Raw genomic sequence first — 18,162 nt, 5'->3', positions numbered from 1 at the left:
ATGTGTGTATGTATATAGATATATATCTATATATAGGTATATATAGATATATATTTATACTTTGAGATGGAAATAATAAATAACTCTCCTGCCGCTTCTGAGAGTGACAGAAGGGGAACGAGAGAGAGAGAGAGAGAGAGAGAGAGAATTTGAGAGGGAGAGAGGAGACCACACACACACACACACACACACACTTAGTGCACGGACAGGCGTTTCATTTCAGAGACAAGAGAAAGGCATGTAGGGGGAGATTGCAGTCTTTCTGTTTGAGTTTTTTTTCCCTCCTCTCTGTGACTGCAGAATGTTGCGTGATATCTGGCAATATTTCTCCTGTAGCGTGCTAACAGTAGTTTTCACTCCCCTCGCGTGCAGGGGAGAAACCACTTGATACCAGCTGATGATAGTAAAATACAAGATAAGAAGGTCAAGTCCAGTGCGTTACGATGAGTGTGTGTGTGTGTGTGTGTGTGTGTGTGTGGTGTGGTGTGTGGTGTGTGTGTGTGTGTGGTGTGTGTGTGTGGTGTGATTGTGTGCATCTAGGCCCAGGGTGTAAGCAGTGGTCCAATGCAGTACTGTACTGTACAGATGAATGTTTGGATCTAGATGTAAAATAATATGAGTATAATTAATGCACTCGCTTTTTCTGAAGGCTCATGAATAATAAGTGTAATCTTGATATGCTGATGAAGTACAAAATAATCACACAGACTACAGAAGCCCTAAAAACGTTAACAACCCTCATTCGAATTTGACCTTCCTGCCTATATAAGTATGCACATATATAACTTAAACCATATAGGGTATTGAAAGAGGTTTATAAAAAGTATAAGCATATAGGGCATTGATGTATATAAAGTATTTCAGAAGTATAGCATAAAAACAAAGAGGTTTAAATTCAAATAAGTTACAAGTAATAAGAAGAATACCTTTTTTTCTTTGTGCTTACTTTTCCACCAGGATTTTTCTCTGCATAGGTCCATATGTGGTTTTCACGCAGGGGTCCAGAGCACCCCAGCGAGAGAATACCATGTTTTTAGGTAGTGCAGCAAGAAGGTCCTTGGTTTCAAATCCCCTGCATAGGGAGTTAGCATATTCTTTCCAGGGTCAGGCCACTTTTAAGATTTCCTCCTACCTTGCCCCAAATACATGCATGTTAGTTATATAGTAGCAGGTAGCATGTTAGGGTAAGTAGAAAGTAGCATGTTAGTGGGAGTAGCAAGTAGCATCTTAGGGTTAGTGTCATGTTAGGAATAGTAGCAGGTAGCATGTTTATGGTCAGTAGCAGGTTTACATCTTAGGGTTAGTGGGCAAGTAGCATCTTAGGATTAGTGGGCAAGTAGCATGTTAGAGATAGTAGCAGGTAGCATGTTAGGGTCAGTAGCAAGTAGCATGTAGCATCATGTATGTTTATGGTAAGAAAACAATTAGCATGTTAGGGGTTGTAGCAGGTTGAAATGTTCGGGTAAGTAGAAAGTATCTTAGGGTCAGTAGCAAGTAGCATGTTATGGTTGGTAGCAAGTAGCATGTAGGGATAGTAGCAAGTAGCATGTAGGGTTAGTAGCAAGTAGCATGTTAGGGTAAGTAGAAAGTAGCAGGTTAGGGTCCACTAGACCAAGTAGCATGTAGGGTTAGTAGTAAGTAGCATGTTAGGATCAGTAGCAAGTAGCATGTTAGGATCAGTAGCAAGTAGCATGTAGGGATAGTAGCAAGTAGCATGTAGGGTATGTAGCAAGTAGCATGTTAGGGTCAGTAGAAAGTAGCAGGTTAGGGTCCACTAGACAAGTAGCATGTAGGGTTAGTAGTAAGTAGCATGTTAGGATCAGTAGCAAGTAGCATGTTAGGGTCAGTCCCTAGGTAGCATGTAGGGTTAGTAGCAAGTAGCATGTTGTTAGGGTCAGTAGCAAGTAGCATGTTAGGGTCAGTAGCAAGTAGCATGTTTAGGGTCAGTACTAAGTAGCATGTAGGGTCCAGTACTAAGTAGCATGTTAGGGTCCAGTACTAAGTAGCATGTTTAGGGTCAGTACTAAGTAGCATGTAGGGTTTAGTAAGCAAGAGGCAAGTTATGGTCCTCTAGCACATAGCATTTTTATGGTCCACTAGCAAGTAGCATGTTATGGTCCAGTAGCAAGCCGCTGATAAAAAAGTGCAGTGTCCAGACAAGGCTGATGAGATCACGATTTACTGTACATATACTTTTTAAAGCAAATACTCTCCCGTCTTATCTCTCATTCGATAAGGACCCTTCATTGAAAGAGGCTTAAGGAGTTAAATATTCCACACTCAGGGCAAAAAAAAAACAGATAATAAAACATGTGCTATATATAGCTTCTTGGACAGAGGGGATTTTGGAAAGAGAGGGACAAAAGGGGAGGGTTTTAAATAAAGTGGATGGAGATTTGTTAAGACACCTAAATGATAGTTTGGAACTTTGGAACTAAATATTCAAACCATAATTGGCAAAATCTCCATAAACCGTAATTATAGCATAAATTGCTAGGGTACATGCTACAGTAGGTTTTAAAATATTACATATGAAAGAAGTCGCCTTCTATATTAAAAAGAAGAAGTACGACACGTAATACTACACTTTGGACCGTTGCCTGTACTGTACTCCTTGAGTGTACAATCCTCTGGTACTTCTGAAAGTGCCCCTGATGCTAGACTCAACATGGCCGCTAATCCTAAAATGGACCGTTTTTCTCAGGCCGTGTATACATCATTACAGTAATTTATACTGTTGAATTCGGGCCCTGCATCAGCATGCATGGAGCGGTCCCAAGAAAGGGCTCATTTGGCTTCTCACAATCCACCATCACCAGCTAGCTACCATAACTAGGCTATCGTCACTATAGGCCTACCATAAACAGGCTTACCGTAAAACAGGCTACCGTAAACCAGCGTCACTGTTTTGAACTATTTTTCAGAGCTTTAAAAAACCCATAACATTTGCAGTTGTCTTCACGTGAAAATGTTTTGGTAATCCATTATACCGTACGATTTAAAAACATTGGCCAATTTCTTAATCTTATTCTTGAAACCTCTCCAAGGTTTTTACTAACAGCAAGTGAAGAGGAGCATCGCTCTTGCTTTTAAGGAGTTCAAAAAAAATGGACTAAATATATTAGCTTTGGGACTAAAGGGCAACCTTTTTTAGGAGGTGAGAACTTGTATACTATGCATATTAGGAGCAGCAATAGATAAGACAGGATTTTACCAAGGACACTTGTGAGAGACCTTCTGCCATCTTGGGTAGGCCTGTCACTTTAAAAACTAGCCCCTGCATATACAGTCAGTGAATAACGGTTGCAATATATTATAGTTTTTTATGTTTATTAATACAGGGGTCTTGCCGAATGCTTTCATTGTATTTACACACACACACACACACACACAACACACACACACACACACACACACACACACACACACATACACACACACATAAATATTTTTTGGTTATAGTTTTATAGATTCAGGAATCAGTTATTATTTAAATTTTTAATTGTAACTATTGCTATAATAATATTATTACTATTCTTATTATCCTTATTCTTATTGTTTTTATATTGTGTTTTCTAAAAGCTTAACATCTATGTACATAGGGCCCTATACAGTAGGGCCTACTTGCATATACTAATTTCCAAATGCTTTGCCAATGCTGCGTTTCCCATAGTTTTTGTTTTATTAAAAAAACATTCATCAACATAAAAAATACTTCTAACTATTAGTAGGGTGTTAAAAATATTATAAACCCCTTCATGTTTCATAGGGCTGGGCGGCATTTTCTTTTAGATTATATTTTTTCGATTTTTCCGAATGAATCGATGTATAATGAAAAACAGATATCAAACACAACCTTTTCAAATATAAATAAAACAAATTAGATAATAAAAATATATTGAATGTCAATGAGGATATGGGCTGTCAGTTCTACACTCTTGGAAGGTCTGGATAACTTCCTCTCTTACGCCAATTTGCTTATTGCTTATTGTGGATAAATGTTGCTGATTGGTCTCGCGAGAAGACACCCAGCAGATTGAAAGTCTGTTTTTAACTCAAGATGGTGAAGATTGGCAGTTAGGCAGATTTTCCGTAATATGTCCTAAACTCGTCTTCTGTCAGGGTTTCTTAACTCTTCGAGCTTTTATTGAGATCGTGTTTATTCATTCATAATGTTTTAATGAATAACATGAGTTTTTCTGTGAATGTGCCAAGTAGGCCTATGTATGTGTGTGTTGGATTGCGTGTGCGTGCGTGAGAGTAACCTGGTACCTGGTAGGCATAACGTACCAAAGTGGTCTTGTATTGTGCACTTCCATCGGTGATGCTAGGCCTACTTTAGCTGTTGATCAACTAGATCGATGCCTTTTCGCTGAATAGTCTTTTATAGGACTCTGCTCAAGTTATATTATTAAATATTCTGTAACCACTAAATATATGCAAACTTGACCTTTTATATATAATTTTGTGATTTCGCATATGCCTCCCCGTGCAGGGAGACCTGTTAACGACAGCCTGAGTAGCACAGTAGGCCTACCTACGTGAGCTTTTTATCAATATAGGCCTACATGAGCTGTTTAGCAGTAAGCTATTCACCAGTACAGTAGGCCTATATGAGCTGTTCACCAGTACAGTATATGAGCTGTTTATCAGTACAGTAGGCCTATGCGAGCTATTTACCAGTACGTGAGCTGTTCACCTGTAGGAGTCTATGAGCTGTTTAGCAGTACTATAAGATGTGGATCAAAAGGCTTCGGGGGCTGATTGCCTCTTGATCTGATTCCTAACTGATTAGCAGCGAAAAGCAAACACCCTCAGTAGATAGGCCTACGGGGCTGAGATTGCATTCACGACGAGTGCGATAGTTACTGTAAAACGGTGAAATTGTAATTTCCATACAGTCTAAATTGTATAAAAGGTAACATTTATGGTACTTAGGCTTATAATAATTACAACATAAATGTTTCGCTATTTAAGTCATTTAGGTGCGTGCTGGTAGGCTATTAACCTTTACAGGCCACTGCGACCCCGCAATTTATGGAATTGTATTGGCCAAGCGAAATTAATTGATATTAACCGTCTCTAATTGATATTAACCTTCCCTAATATATATGAACTGTCTCTAATTGATATTAACCTTCCCTAATTGATATTAACCGTCCTTAATTGATATGAACCGTCTCTAACTTATATGAACCGTCTCTAATTTAAATTCACCGTCCCTAATGGATATGAACCGTCTCTAATGACGCTTTGAGGATGATAAATAGCTAGATCAAACCCGAATGTGGTTGAATCGCCGATCCGTCGGTAGGCAAGCATGCAAATAACAAACAATATTGGCTTAGTCTATGACATTAAATATGTTGTCCCAAAAAGAATCTGAAAGGTAAAAATGTCAAGGTATTTAACCCCAGGCTTCTTTACAGATTTCAGAATGTCGCGTGAATAACGTATATGTAGCCTATATCAGGCCTCTAAAGTCAACTGATGTTCATGATCAAATAGGCCTACGAAAGGGGCCTGATTAGAAATTAGTGAGAAAATATGCTTCAGAATAAACCCATATTTTTTTAGTTTATTCAAACAAACATAACCATAAACACGCGGAGACTTTGCATCACCTTTGGAGGCTAAATAGTATAGACTAAAGAACTTACTTCTGCAAGTTTTACATTATTAACAATTTGTACAAAAACACGTTGCACTCAATTTAAACATGCGTGGTTTTTCTATTTCAATAAACAAGTAAAACGAAATTTCTTCAGCGAAACAACAACAACAACAACAATAACAACAACTAGGCATTAAACATGAAAGTCATGAACGGGACGCAAAGGATTAAAACGGGCCCCTGGCACCCCTGCATAGAAGATCGGCAGGCCTAAAAACACATAAAGCGGTATAATAAGAGTCATTTCACTATGTACAATATAGAGCTTTCTTCTTTGACCGGGTCCAGATTGGTGTTGTGTTTGCGTTAAACTTTAGAGTTTTCTCTTCCTAATCCGAGTGATGCGCCACAACATGTTCACATGGCGCGCGTCTCCAAAGCGCGCAATCAAATAACAGCACAGACATCCCTTTGTCTGCTTTTTAGATATGCCATGTAGGCCTATGTACAATGTAACACGTCTTCATCACTTAAAAAAAAACTTGGGCATTTAAATTGCTGTGCAAGTTACTGGTAAACACATACAACCCGCATAATCCATTTAGAAAAATTTAGGATTGCAACTAATCCAGTTTAGCTGACATTTTTTTTCCCAATCCAAAAGTAGGCTTACGTCGTGTCCGCTCATCGTGGGGTTTTCTCCGGGCCTGTTGACCCGTCAACTGTTGTATTGACAGGCGTTCAGACTAGAGCCCGGGCTTTGTAACCCGCTGTATCCGAAGGTCGGATGCTGCTTGGATTTCAGTCTCAGGGTCGCCAGGCTGGAGTTACACGTGTCTCTGTACACACTGTACGGGGACCCGGGGGGCCCGTACGGGCATGCCGACGAGGACATGGCCGAGTTAATCGTGGACGTGCCGATGCCGTTGAGATTGCTGATGTTGTTCAGGCCGGCGGTGGGCATCCCCGGGACCCCCGAGTGGCCCATGCCGGACGCCATCGTCATGGATGAGATGGAGTTGGGCGCTGAGAACATGGACTGCGTGGTCAGGGGGCTCATGGAGTTGAAAAAGGTGAAGTTCTTGGTGGACAGGGGTGCCGGAGTGAGCCCCTTGTTGGTCCAGTTGTTGTAGGTGTAAGCCGGGTACATGTCGTCGTAGGGCTGCATGAGGCCGCTGAACTGCGGCAGGTAGCTGTTCTTGCACAGGTCCATCTGCTGGTTGCGTTCCCGCTTGCGCCATTTCGCTCTTCGGTTTTTAAACCAAACCTGAGGATAAATAGATAAAGACAAAGTTTAACGGAGAGAATTAGAATAGACAAAATAAATGTATAAATTGTGTATCAGTGTTTCTCACGGCCGAATTATATTACGGTTTTAGGTAGGCTATAGCCTAATATTGCCAATGCCGTCGATTATACGAGTTGGAAATAGGCCTATTTCGAACAAAAAAAAATTAGACATTTTAATTCCAGCTACAGGCTATTGCGCATTCTTTTTAAATTGCCTGGTCATTTAGATTGGATTGAAATATAAAAAAAACATCGCATTTTCGAAAAGATTTAATGCAAAGCGTTTTACAAAAATAATTATTTTGCAATTGTAAAACGGGCTCTATAATAACGCTGTCAAATCACAGCCGAAACCAATCCAGACACACTGCATGTTATTGTTCTTAATCATAGTAATCCTGTTTGACTCAAATAGGAATTTCACACATTGTTGCAGCTTAATCATGGAGGCTCGTTGTAAATTAGGCATTTATTTAGAACAATGTTCTCCTTTCTTTCTATTAATTGTTTCTCCTTTCTTTCTATTAATTAATTATGTCTTATTTCAACATGAACTGAAACGCATGTTATTTGGTCTCTAGGAAAAAAAACATTAGTTTTATTGTTAATTGGTTATAGGAAATATACCAATGTAATTTACCACTGTAATATACCACTGTAATTTACCACTGTAATATACCACTGTAATTTACCACTGTAATTTACCACTGTAATATAACACTGTAAAATACCACTGTGTTTTACTGACAATAAACTAAGAAGTTTCCGTCATGTTTAGAACTAGGTTTAAGTAGGCCAACAGTTTTTTTACGTCTTGTTTATTTAAACTAGCAAAATGAATAGTTGAAGGGAGACCATCCTTCATTAGCAGATAGGCTACGAAGTGTCACAACACGACCCCAGACCCCATATAACATGAGTTTTATGGCTTTATCACCTTTTCGTTTCAAGCACCGAGGTCACAGTCAATTCACGACGATTGACAATTACAAATGTAATTCAACAATTAAGTTAAAATTAATGCAGATATAATCTCATTATGCTGATGAAGAATATTGCAGTTAATTTGACCAATTTGTCCCCCAATTTAATCTCGATAAATTCTCAATCCCTCAATCCCAAGAGAAAAAAAAATAGTTGAGCTGTTTAAAGAAAGCTGTTTACTTCAGCTTTCTTGTACAGTCTTAAGTAGGCCTAAGTAAAAATAATGTAATTTATTTCGATGTATCTATTGATTTAAATACGAATAGGCCTATATGAAAGGTATGTTTGTGGAGCCTTACCCGGACCCGGGCCTCGGTGAGGTTAGTCCACACGGCGATCTCCTCCCGGGTGCTCATGTCCGGGTAGCGGTTCCTCTGGAAGGTGGCCTCCAGCTCCTGCAGCTGCTGGCTGGTGAAGTGCGTCCGCTGCCGCCGCTGCTTCTTCTTCTTGGGGTCGTCGGTGGTCCCGTCGTCGCTGCGGTGCTCCACGATCCTCTCTTTCTCTGTCGAGGCGTTAGGAAAAGGAACGCATGACAACACAAATGAGGAAAAAGTTGGAACAAAATGATCGGTATATATGTATAGGTCTAGGCCGACTAAAGTCCTTGTAAACGCAGGTTAAGGGTCAGGAGACCTTTAGGGAAAACAATCCGGCCTAAAATAAGCCCTTCAGGTCCCTCTCCTCGTTTTAGAATAAGCATGCTGTTCTCAGATCTGTTAGTTGTTTCGCTCTAATTAAACGAAGGCCTTCTAAACTAAATCCAGCCTATACTGATAATCGGCTCTTATTTAGTTTAATTCGAAACATTTAAGACATTCCTTTCGTCTCAATATCCTCCCCCATGTAAAAAAAAGAGCTTATTTTTGCGTTTGCCAAAATCGTTATATAGCAACAGATTACATACAACCAGCCCGTCATAATCCAATAATAGCATCAGCTGTCTGTCCATCCAGACTAACACACATCCAGCTGTCTGTCCACTGTAATCCATCCAGCTGTCTGTCCATCCAGACTAACACACATCCAGCTCTCAGTCCATCCAGACCATAACCCATGCAGGCCCTATGTGCGACAGTCAGCCTGAGATCACGGCCCTACGATGCGTAAACTTCTTGCAGTATAAAAACGGCCCTTCGTTTTTCACTGGAAAGGCAGATGAACGAAAGGTTCTCCTCATATCAACAGCTAGGTCTTCTCTAGTTGTTGACTCATCAGCTGACATACGACAACAAGGGTTAATTATCCTTCCGCTCTGGATGACAGACCCGGGTACTCTGCCAAGTTACTTCACGTACACACAAATCCAACATTTGCATAAGTGGGTTATTAAGTGGGTCTGAGGGTCCCTGGGACCCGGGGTCGGCCTGCCACGTGCAGCCCAATGCGTGCACGGTCTCATTTAGGTGCGCCTCTCGACCTACACTTTTTAAACCCGGGGAACCCCCATCCGACACAGGAAGGACACCAACACGCACATGAATACAGAGGAATCTGAGAGAGGGGGACGGTTAGGCTCCACCGCGGCTCAGGTACCTGCTGCCAGCTCGGTGTCTGACGACTCGCTGCTGGAGTTCTCTAAGATCGCCCGCGCGCTGCTCGAACCTCTCGGCGTCATATGAAAGGTGGAGGCCGCGTCGCGCGTCGGCGGGGGTCTCGCGGCCTCGGCGATTCTGTCCAAATTCATTCCACCTTGAGGGAAATGGTGCGCATAAAAAAGGAAAGGGAGTGTGTCAGGCTTCGCGCAGCGGCGACGCTGTGGTAATTCAAAGGGCTGGCGAGTGTGAGCCGATGCATGAGAAAAAGAAACAAGGTCGGTGGTTCTCGACAAGAATGTAACGTCCTCGGAAGAAGAAGAACAGCCCCTTTGGTTGGAGAAGGGAGGCCCGTGTGCTCCACTTAGTGTCCGCTCGGAGAAATATGACCAGTGTGAACAGATCTGCTCTCGCTCTCTCTCCTAGAGAGGAGACACGCCCCTCCGGCTGGGTTCACCTCCCTGACATGAGAGCAGGACCCGCCCACCAAGTGGATTCGGGAGTCGGGAGGGGAAAAGCGCAATTTGGGGGCGCGGCGAATGGTGCCTCACGGGAGCGTGCAAGGCAGCGATGCACTCGCGTTTTAGTGGAAAGCGAGGGGTCACTTCTCCGTGGAGGGGGTCACTTCTCCGTGCAGGGGGGTCACTTCTCCGTGCAGGTATGTTCAACATTGGTTCCGTGCAGTGCGACGCAGCGGCTTCTATAAACACGGGTACACAATGTGTGTGTCTCGGATGGGTCTGCTGAGCTGAATAAACATTTGCCATTCAGGCGCAGTTTCTTTTTCCATCACTGCGCATGATATTAGCGCTATTATGGCTATTTGTATGAATGAAATCCGTTGTAAATGGGCGCTGTAAATGGGGTTTTCTCCGACGTCGGCCTATGTGCATAAGCGCCGATATGTATGTATATATATATTAGGATATATATACTTATATACATACAAATACATATATATATAATATTATGATATATATATATATATATGTATATATATTATTAGTATATATTTACATGTAGTTATTATTATTTAATTACTATTGTTATTATTTCACGAATAATGATGCAAGACATTTCTAAAGAATACAGACGACGGCCAACTAATACATTGTATTATGTTATCTTTGAATGTTTTGAATGGAACCTTTATATGAATTCCTGCTGCTAACAAGTTTGGACTGAACTCACTGATCCAAGCGTTGTTGAATCTTGGTTGAATAACCAAATCAGATTAGTCTTCTGTGACTGATGGCCAGGTGATTGATGGCTTATGTTATGACACACGTTGATGCTGTTATACATTATAGTTTAATTGATATATCTGATACCTGTCATTTGTCTAGATAGTTACAATTCTTTAGATCAAATAATGCGCTGAGTGTGACGTCACCCGGTATCAGCGTCACCGGGGCGCTTTGCTATAAAGGTAGTTCTTTAAGTTTCTAAATCTTTTCTTAAATTCCTCAAATGGGCCTTCTTCCAAACAATACTAAAGCCTAAAACCCAGCGGCTCCTGCTGGTAAAGAAATAGCTGTATTTTATTTTGACTTATTATTTACCAGGCTCAGCCTATTATTAGTTTTCGTTGTTGAAATGAATTAAATTGAATTACAATGATCTGACATTCCCGTGCTACTATACATTAATGGAGTTGTATTTACACTGGGTGCTGTTATAAACCTGAAGCATGTGTAGACCTGCTCGGCCACAGTAACGCGCCTCGGACCCGGGCCTTTGTGCCGTCTGACTTAAGCCGGTCACAGGCGCCAGTGCTCAGCAGTCTTTGTATGACGGGGACTTTTGACAGGAGACCCCGTCCGACCGGAAAGTTCCCCGAAGGCCCTCTCCGAACACATTCTGTGCAGCCTCTAAGCAATTATTTGCTTGCCCCTTTTCCTCAGAGCGATTCCACTCCCAGCGACCGGAGAACCTTGTAGTGTGCCATCTCTGAACATGTATGTTCTTGAGGGAACCGAGCGCGTTTCACAGGCTACTGACGCCAAACGAGGCGCCATTGCCATATTAATATTGCAGTATAATCTTCAAGGAAATGTCTTCCTCTAATTCCGTATAAAGAGATCTAACGATACCGGCTTAATTATGGCATAATTAAGTTCGACTAGCCTAGGGTTTAGTTTACACTGACACGCAACCAGAAAACCCTGATGCTAGAGCTTTCTCCGAGTTTGGCGCAGTAGAGGAGTTCATTACACCACCACGTCTCGATGTGGATGGCGCAGAAATCTAACTGAATAACTCCACGACTCCACACCGCCAGCCTCGCTTTATGGGGACATGTGTGTGTGGGCTAATGAGTGACCTGAAGGACACGGTCCTCAGGGGTCACCGAGTGTGGTCAGCAGGTGGAGGACCTGACCCGCCCGAGCTGATGGTGCTGCTGGGAGGAGGACACACCGGTGAAGGGTCGCTGTTTGGGAGTAGGCCTACTTGGTGAATCATTCAAGGCCGTGTCAACACGATGGGGTCAACGAGATGTTTGGCTTCAAAAGTGGAGTTTGTTGTAGTTACACTTACAACTCGAGGTTGATTCGCGGTTCGGTGTATATTGTAGTAGGCCTCGTAATGAAGCTGAACGACGAGGTGTCCTCTGCTAATCCATGGGCCTGTATGTCATACTGCTTTCGTGGGGCCACTGGTTTCGCGTGTGACGGATGATCCGAAAGCCTTTTCATCCGGCAGGATGGGTGAAAGGCCAGTGGCAACACAAACACTTATTTAAACCTGAAAATAAACTCCTCGGCCTTATTTTGCTATAAAGGAAACACATACAGACCGGTGCAGCCCTGTCGTGTTTTCCCACTGACACCCACGGTGGCCAATTGAACCTCAAAGCCTCTAGAAAGCCACAAAAACATCGAAAATTAAAGCTGGTCTGCACATAGGCCTCCAAAGAAACGAAAGACGTGGGCATATAGATGTAAGTGGATACGGGGGTAACTGGAGAAGGACAGGGATAATAGCATTATTGCCTTGGTGATAGTTGTTCCTTTGCTGCTCTATAGTGGATACTTGGTCAAAGGCCTGCAATAGACCTACTAAAAACAACTAACCAACAACAACATCCAAAAAACAATTTCCCCTTAAACAATTAACACGGATCCAGTATTCCAATCAAATGGGCTGGAAATAGTTAATAAAGAGGGAAGTTTGGAAAAAAACGCACGGGCACTGGTGTAAGAATAAAAACAGTAGTCCTACAGCTGAAGGACAGGCTGCCTTCAAATGATCCCCAACCACAAACGTAGGCCTTTAGAAACGAGTTGGATCCGTTTCATATCTTCAGATAGAAAACAACGGTTTGAATAGCTATACAGTCTACCCGTCGACCTTTTAGGGCTTTAATTTGAACCTCAATGTTATAAACTTGCCTATCAAGCTTTCGCTCTTAAGAAATTGTAGGCCTAATCATTGAATGGTTGCTTTAGGTCTACTGATTCAAATAATGTTATTTTCATTTATCTTAACTTTCATTAGCATCACTTTTAATTGCAACAATAGGCTGCAATAATTTGGCAATATGTAGGCCTAATGCTGGAAAAAAGTAAAGTTATCCGTTTCCTTGTCATTCAAAATATCTATGGGAAACACAAATAATTGGTGGTTGCCATCTTATAGTCTATTGTTCATTTATGGAAATAAATAACGAATTCATCTTTAATGGCAAAAAATGTTCGGGCAACATAATACAAAATAAATATAATAAAAATGCCTACCTGGGTCTCCGCAAGAGACTGCATTCTTCGTCAGATTCAGTTCCATTCCAGTTGACTATGAATAAAATGAAACAATCTGCATTAGAAAATATTTAGCATTTGAAGACATGGCGAACACACTGGTTTGCGTGGGGTAAAAAGCCTATTCAGGTGAGTGTTGACTTCTGATCAGTATAGCCCGATCCATCAATAACCTCGATTGATTAATTGACAGAGCCTTCCAAATGGTTTCCTCATTCTTACGATTTGATCTTTTAACCCCCAGCCTCTGAGCCTCTTTCCCCGTCAGTATACCATGCCAGCAGTGTATATTTGGCCATGCATAATGCAGTCTATACGCACATAACCTATATAACCCGCGTCCTGCAGGAATCTTCGGCCTTACTTTGTCCACAGCACATTTGGACATAATTCCGCTGGTCTGTACGCGATCACACGAGTCCACGCACTAAAAGATTGACCTTTCTCCACCTCTTTCTCATGGCCCTTGAATAAGAGAGTCCGGCAGACCCCCAGACACCCCGGAGACAAACGACCACCTTTCATTTGTCGGAAAGAAATCACGCATGAATTGGTGTTGTTGCCCCTCTCTATGTGATACACCACCACACACAGCCCATCGTCTGGTGAATAGGCCTACAGGTGGTTTTAACTTTATGATGTCTGTGGGTTATGTTGGAGGAGGCAACATATCCAACGCGCTATGGACGCGCCTGTGATGTGGAAACACGCTCAGAAAACACAATAACCGGCCCGCGATCCGTACAAAGATCTACATCGAGGTAGTAGTATGGCTTAGCCAAGCTTTGGTTATAAAACACACATCGAAAAGCAACATAGTGGAAGGAACCTACAGACGGTTGTCCTGACGATGCGTCAGTCAGAATGCACTTAAAATCGCAGAACATTTCCAAAGAAGAGGATCCAGGGCCACGATAAAACTCACCGGTCGGTCCCCAGCGTATAGGCCTGATAATGAGTAAAGTCTCAGAGTCTCCCCATGCAGGTGCTGTTGAATAAATCCACGTTTGGCGTCGGCTTCATGTGCTGTGTCCACCGGATAATGGAGGCTGCAGTGTTCGCCTCTGCGCAGCGCTGCCTCGCTTTTCTTCTGCAGGCTCCTGCTCACCTCGCGGTGACGTCACCACTCGGCCCATCCTCGTCTTCAGCTCTCGAGGAAGCGAGGAAGAGCGGCTCAGCCTCCCCGCGGTGCAGCAGCACGCGCAGCGGGGGACGGCGGATACTGGGACCGTTTGGACCTGACAAGAGTTCGTGTAGAAATAGAAAGGGATGGGTAAACGAGTTGCATTACGTGATACACTAAAAATAATAATGATACACATTTCCCAGCGTGGATATTGGCTCCAAATCATGAAATGGTGAATACATATTTTTGATATGAAAACAATATGGCATAACTCTTTTTGAGCATATAGGTTTTTTTAATTTGTATTATTATTTTAAGTTTCGGTTATTCTCTAATTTCATTGCAGCCTGTTTTTGGACTAGGCCTAGTTATAGTGTTAGTAACGCGTAATGGTTTAACTGGGAGCATGTCACGGCTTATATTTCCTTAAACAACAGCCCATAAAAGACGAGGCGTGTGAAGACTGTATTCACAGTCTTAAACATGAGGACCTTATAAAAGAACAACGGTTACGGGGCCCTCCATGACCTCAATATCGTTTTAAAAACACTCCAATAGGTCTCTATACGGATGGACGGTTACACAGAAAACGGATTTAGTCCACAATTAGACATGCTAGCCTATATATATTATATATAGCCTATATTTTTATCTCCATTAACTATACATATTAATAATCGCAATATTCTGATGTCGAGTTATTAGCCTAAATGAAATGTATATATAGAACATAGCTGCTTCTCACTTTGCATATAGGCTTTAATAAAGTCATTGCGTCGGTAGGTCCTTAAATTCAACGTTGCCTCGATCTGGGCATGTGTACATTTCGATTCGTTTGACTACACGTGTCTACATCGAAAATTATGTTTGATTTAATTTAATCTTTAATTAAATCTTTTGCCTATTTTGTCAGAAGTCGTGGTATGTTTCAATGTTTGCATATAGCATACAACCGTGCCGTTATCTGTAATGTAGAATATGTGTGCATACACGCTCTATAGCCTGTGATCAGATAACTTCTGGTTTATCACCGCAGCTATAAACTTCATTTGTAAAAAAAGAAAACTACAAAGCTGTTAGCCTATTGGCCTACCAATTAATAGTAAACATAGGTCTACATAGGCTAGATAATGAGTTTATATTCGACTTTATTTGCTACAACACATTTAAGAAGTTGTTTAAATTAAGGAAACATAAGTAATATTATGAATAATTAAATGTGATAAAAGCTCCATCAAACTGACAGGCCGAGAGGTCATGAGACCTCACTGAGTCAGTCCACAGTGCCCGCTGTGTAGGGGATTCAAAGCGACTTTTAAAAGCCTACTTAAGTAGTCAACATTTATAAATAAGACCAACATTTCTAGCGGCTGTCTCGGGAGTCAAACCCTCACACAGCATCAGGCGCTCATGGCCCGGCATAGGCTGTAGCGCAGTATGTCTAGAAACCCAATCGTAGTGAGAAAAATACACTCCAGAATTGTAAGCTTGTTGCATTTGTATGAGCACGATGAGATGCGGTCATTATGACCTGGGCCCGAGCAGGACCCGGGAGCAGGACCCGATAGCGGTGCGTGAGGCGGCGGGCGCATTCACGGACCACATCCCGGGTCTACGGTTACGATTGGTCTTTAGCTTCGGACGTGGAAGACCGTGTGAAACTTGTCCCAGCATCCCACTCTTCTTTTGAACCCCGCCAAGAGCATTCATGAACCACATCGCGGCTCTGTAAATGGATTGGAGGAGGATTAGAACAGAGCTCGTGGGCCGCGCGGGAATTGAGACGGCCCGCAGCGCCGCTCCCGCGCCGCTCCCGCGCCGCGCGTCTGAGGGCTGTGAGTCCATCAAGTCCATAAAGTATATGAAGTCCATAAAGTCTCTATTCTGTTCACACGTCGGCTATCCCAAATCAAAATGGAAGCGTCAATATTTGCCCCATACACACACAGGCCTTATAATGGCCTCCCTTAATGTTATATAAGGCCTTCGAAATTATATCTGCGGCTCTTATGGTTTGTCCTCTCCTGAATAGATTAGTCTATCATTACGATAAATATCCTTTCAGCCTCGATATGTTGTTTATTGTAACATGCTGTGAAATTAACTTGGAAACATGACCTTTCAGAAATGTAATTTTAACGTAGGTAAAAAAGTCTGCTATCCCTTTTAAAAACAGTATCAAACTAATTACCTCCATTAATTACTGAGAGTGTAAACAAAAGACACTCCTTAAAAAACAACCTAATAAGAACCTATGTGACAATACTGACCCGGTGAGCAGGCGTCCACAGAAATAGTAATAATATAGGCAGTGTTGGTATTTGTAATTGTCACTTACACACACACACACACACGCACACACGCACACACGCACGCACACACGCACACACACGCACATGCTTGCAAACGCCAACGCACCCACCCCCACACACACACACACACACACACACACACACCCACACACACACAGACACACACACACACACACACACCCCCCCCCCCCCCCCCCCACACACACACACACACACACACACACTCACACACACACACACACACACACACACACACACACACACACACACACACACACACACACACACACACACAAAGACGTGCACACACACGCATACACAGACTATAATTAGGAGGTAAGTAAATGCTGTGATTACCCAACGAGTGACTGGGAGGTAAATATTACCCTGAAGGTGAGCCAGTGGCCCCATCTCTCCTGTGCAAATAGGTGGAGGGATTTAGCAAGGTTGGTGTGGGGGCCTCACACTGCCTGCCTGTCTGTGGCCGGGGCCCGTCTGACTTCAGGTGGTCACCTCCGCAGAGTAAATAGTCATTCTCCACAACATAATGGCTGATGCATATACTCAATAGGTGCAAAACAGGTCACACCCCACCGCAAGGGTTGCGTGCCTGAAAGAGGAAGGTGTGTGTTTGTGTCTGTGTGTGTGTGTGTGTATGTGTGTGTGTGTGTGTGTGTGTGTGTGTGTGTGTATGTGTGTGTGTGTGTGTGTATGTGTGTGTGTGTGTGTGTGTGTAACTTACCGCAGCTCTTTTGTATGCATGTGTGTATGTGTGTTTTAGTTGTACAAGTTTTCTTGCCCTCTGTGTCTGTGTGCGAAACAATCTGTGATGCCATGTGTGTTGTTTGGGTTTGCTTGAGTGCCGGTCTGCAAAATGGTTGTGCGTTTAAGTGTGTGAATAGAGGAGTGCGTCACTTTGACCAAAACACAAGGTCATGTGTTATAAGGTATACATATATATGGTTAGGGTTAGGGTTATATACAGTATATATTTACATATATATATATATATATATATATATATTTATCCCATTTATAGGGTTAGTGTTAGGGTTATTATATATCTATATATATATATATATACATATATGTGAGGGGTTCAGGTGAAGTCACATAGCAGTTGGCAACCAGCCCTCCCCTCGTTCCCCCAGATTCCCATAACTACCATGACCGTCATCATGCATTCATCATGAAGCTGAACTTGATTCAGAGTGTAAGGCGGGTTTCCGCTGAGCAGCGAGCAGGGACGTCCCTCCTGAGAGTCCCCCGTCCTCTCTGTAGAATCCATCAGGATCCTCTGACACCAGGCAGACCCTTAGGATGGGAAGCCCACTGTAACATCACAGAGAAGAGAGAGGGGAAGGTCCCTCTGCCTGTCTGTCCCTCTGCCTGTCCGTCTCTCCGCCTGTGGGTCTCTCTTTCTGTCGCACTGTCCGTCCATCCATCCATGTGTCTGTCAGCAGGCCAGGAACCAGGACCGCCTCACACACAAATCCACAGATTAGCTTGCCAACCACCGCACCCCCCCCTACCACCCCACCCCACC

The 18,162-nt window shown here is 42.7% G+C and overlaps 1 protein-coding gene across 1 annotated transcript; it reads right to left on the bottom strand.

The window, feature by feature from the left end:
• Positions 1–6,332: 6,332 nt before the first annotated feature.
• pitx1 (paired-like homeodomain 1) lies at positions 6,333–13,203 on the bottom strand (the record flags this gene model as incomplete). Its single annotated transcript, XM_084473867.1, has 4 exons — positions 6,333–6,881; positions 8,188–8,390; positions 9,422–9,577; positions 13,158–13,203. 4 exons carry the CDS (start codon positions 13,201–13,203, stop codon positions 6,333–6,335), a joined length of 954 nt encoding a protein of 317 aa, XP_084329993.1.
• Positions 13,204–18,162: the final 4,959 nt, after the last annotated feature.

Source organism: Micromesistius poutassou, assembly GCF_964030765.1.
Source record: "Micromesistius poutassou genome assembly, chromosome: 10".
NCBI lineage: Eukaryota > Metazoa > Chordata > Actinopteri > Gadiformes > Gadidae > Micromesistius > Micromesistius poutassou.
The sequence above is the reverse complement of the archived record's forward strand: the minus strand, read 5'-3'. Positions and strand labels throughout refer to the sequence as shown.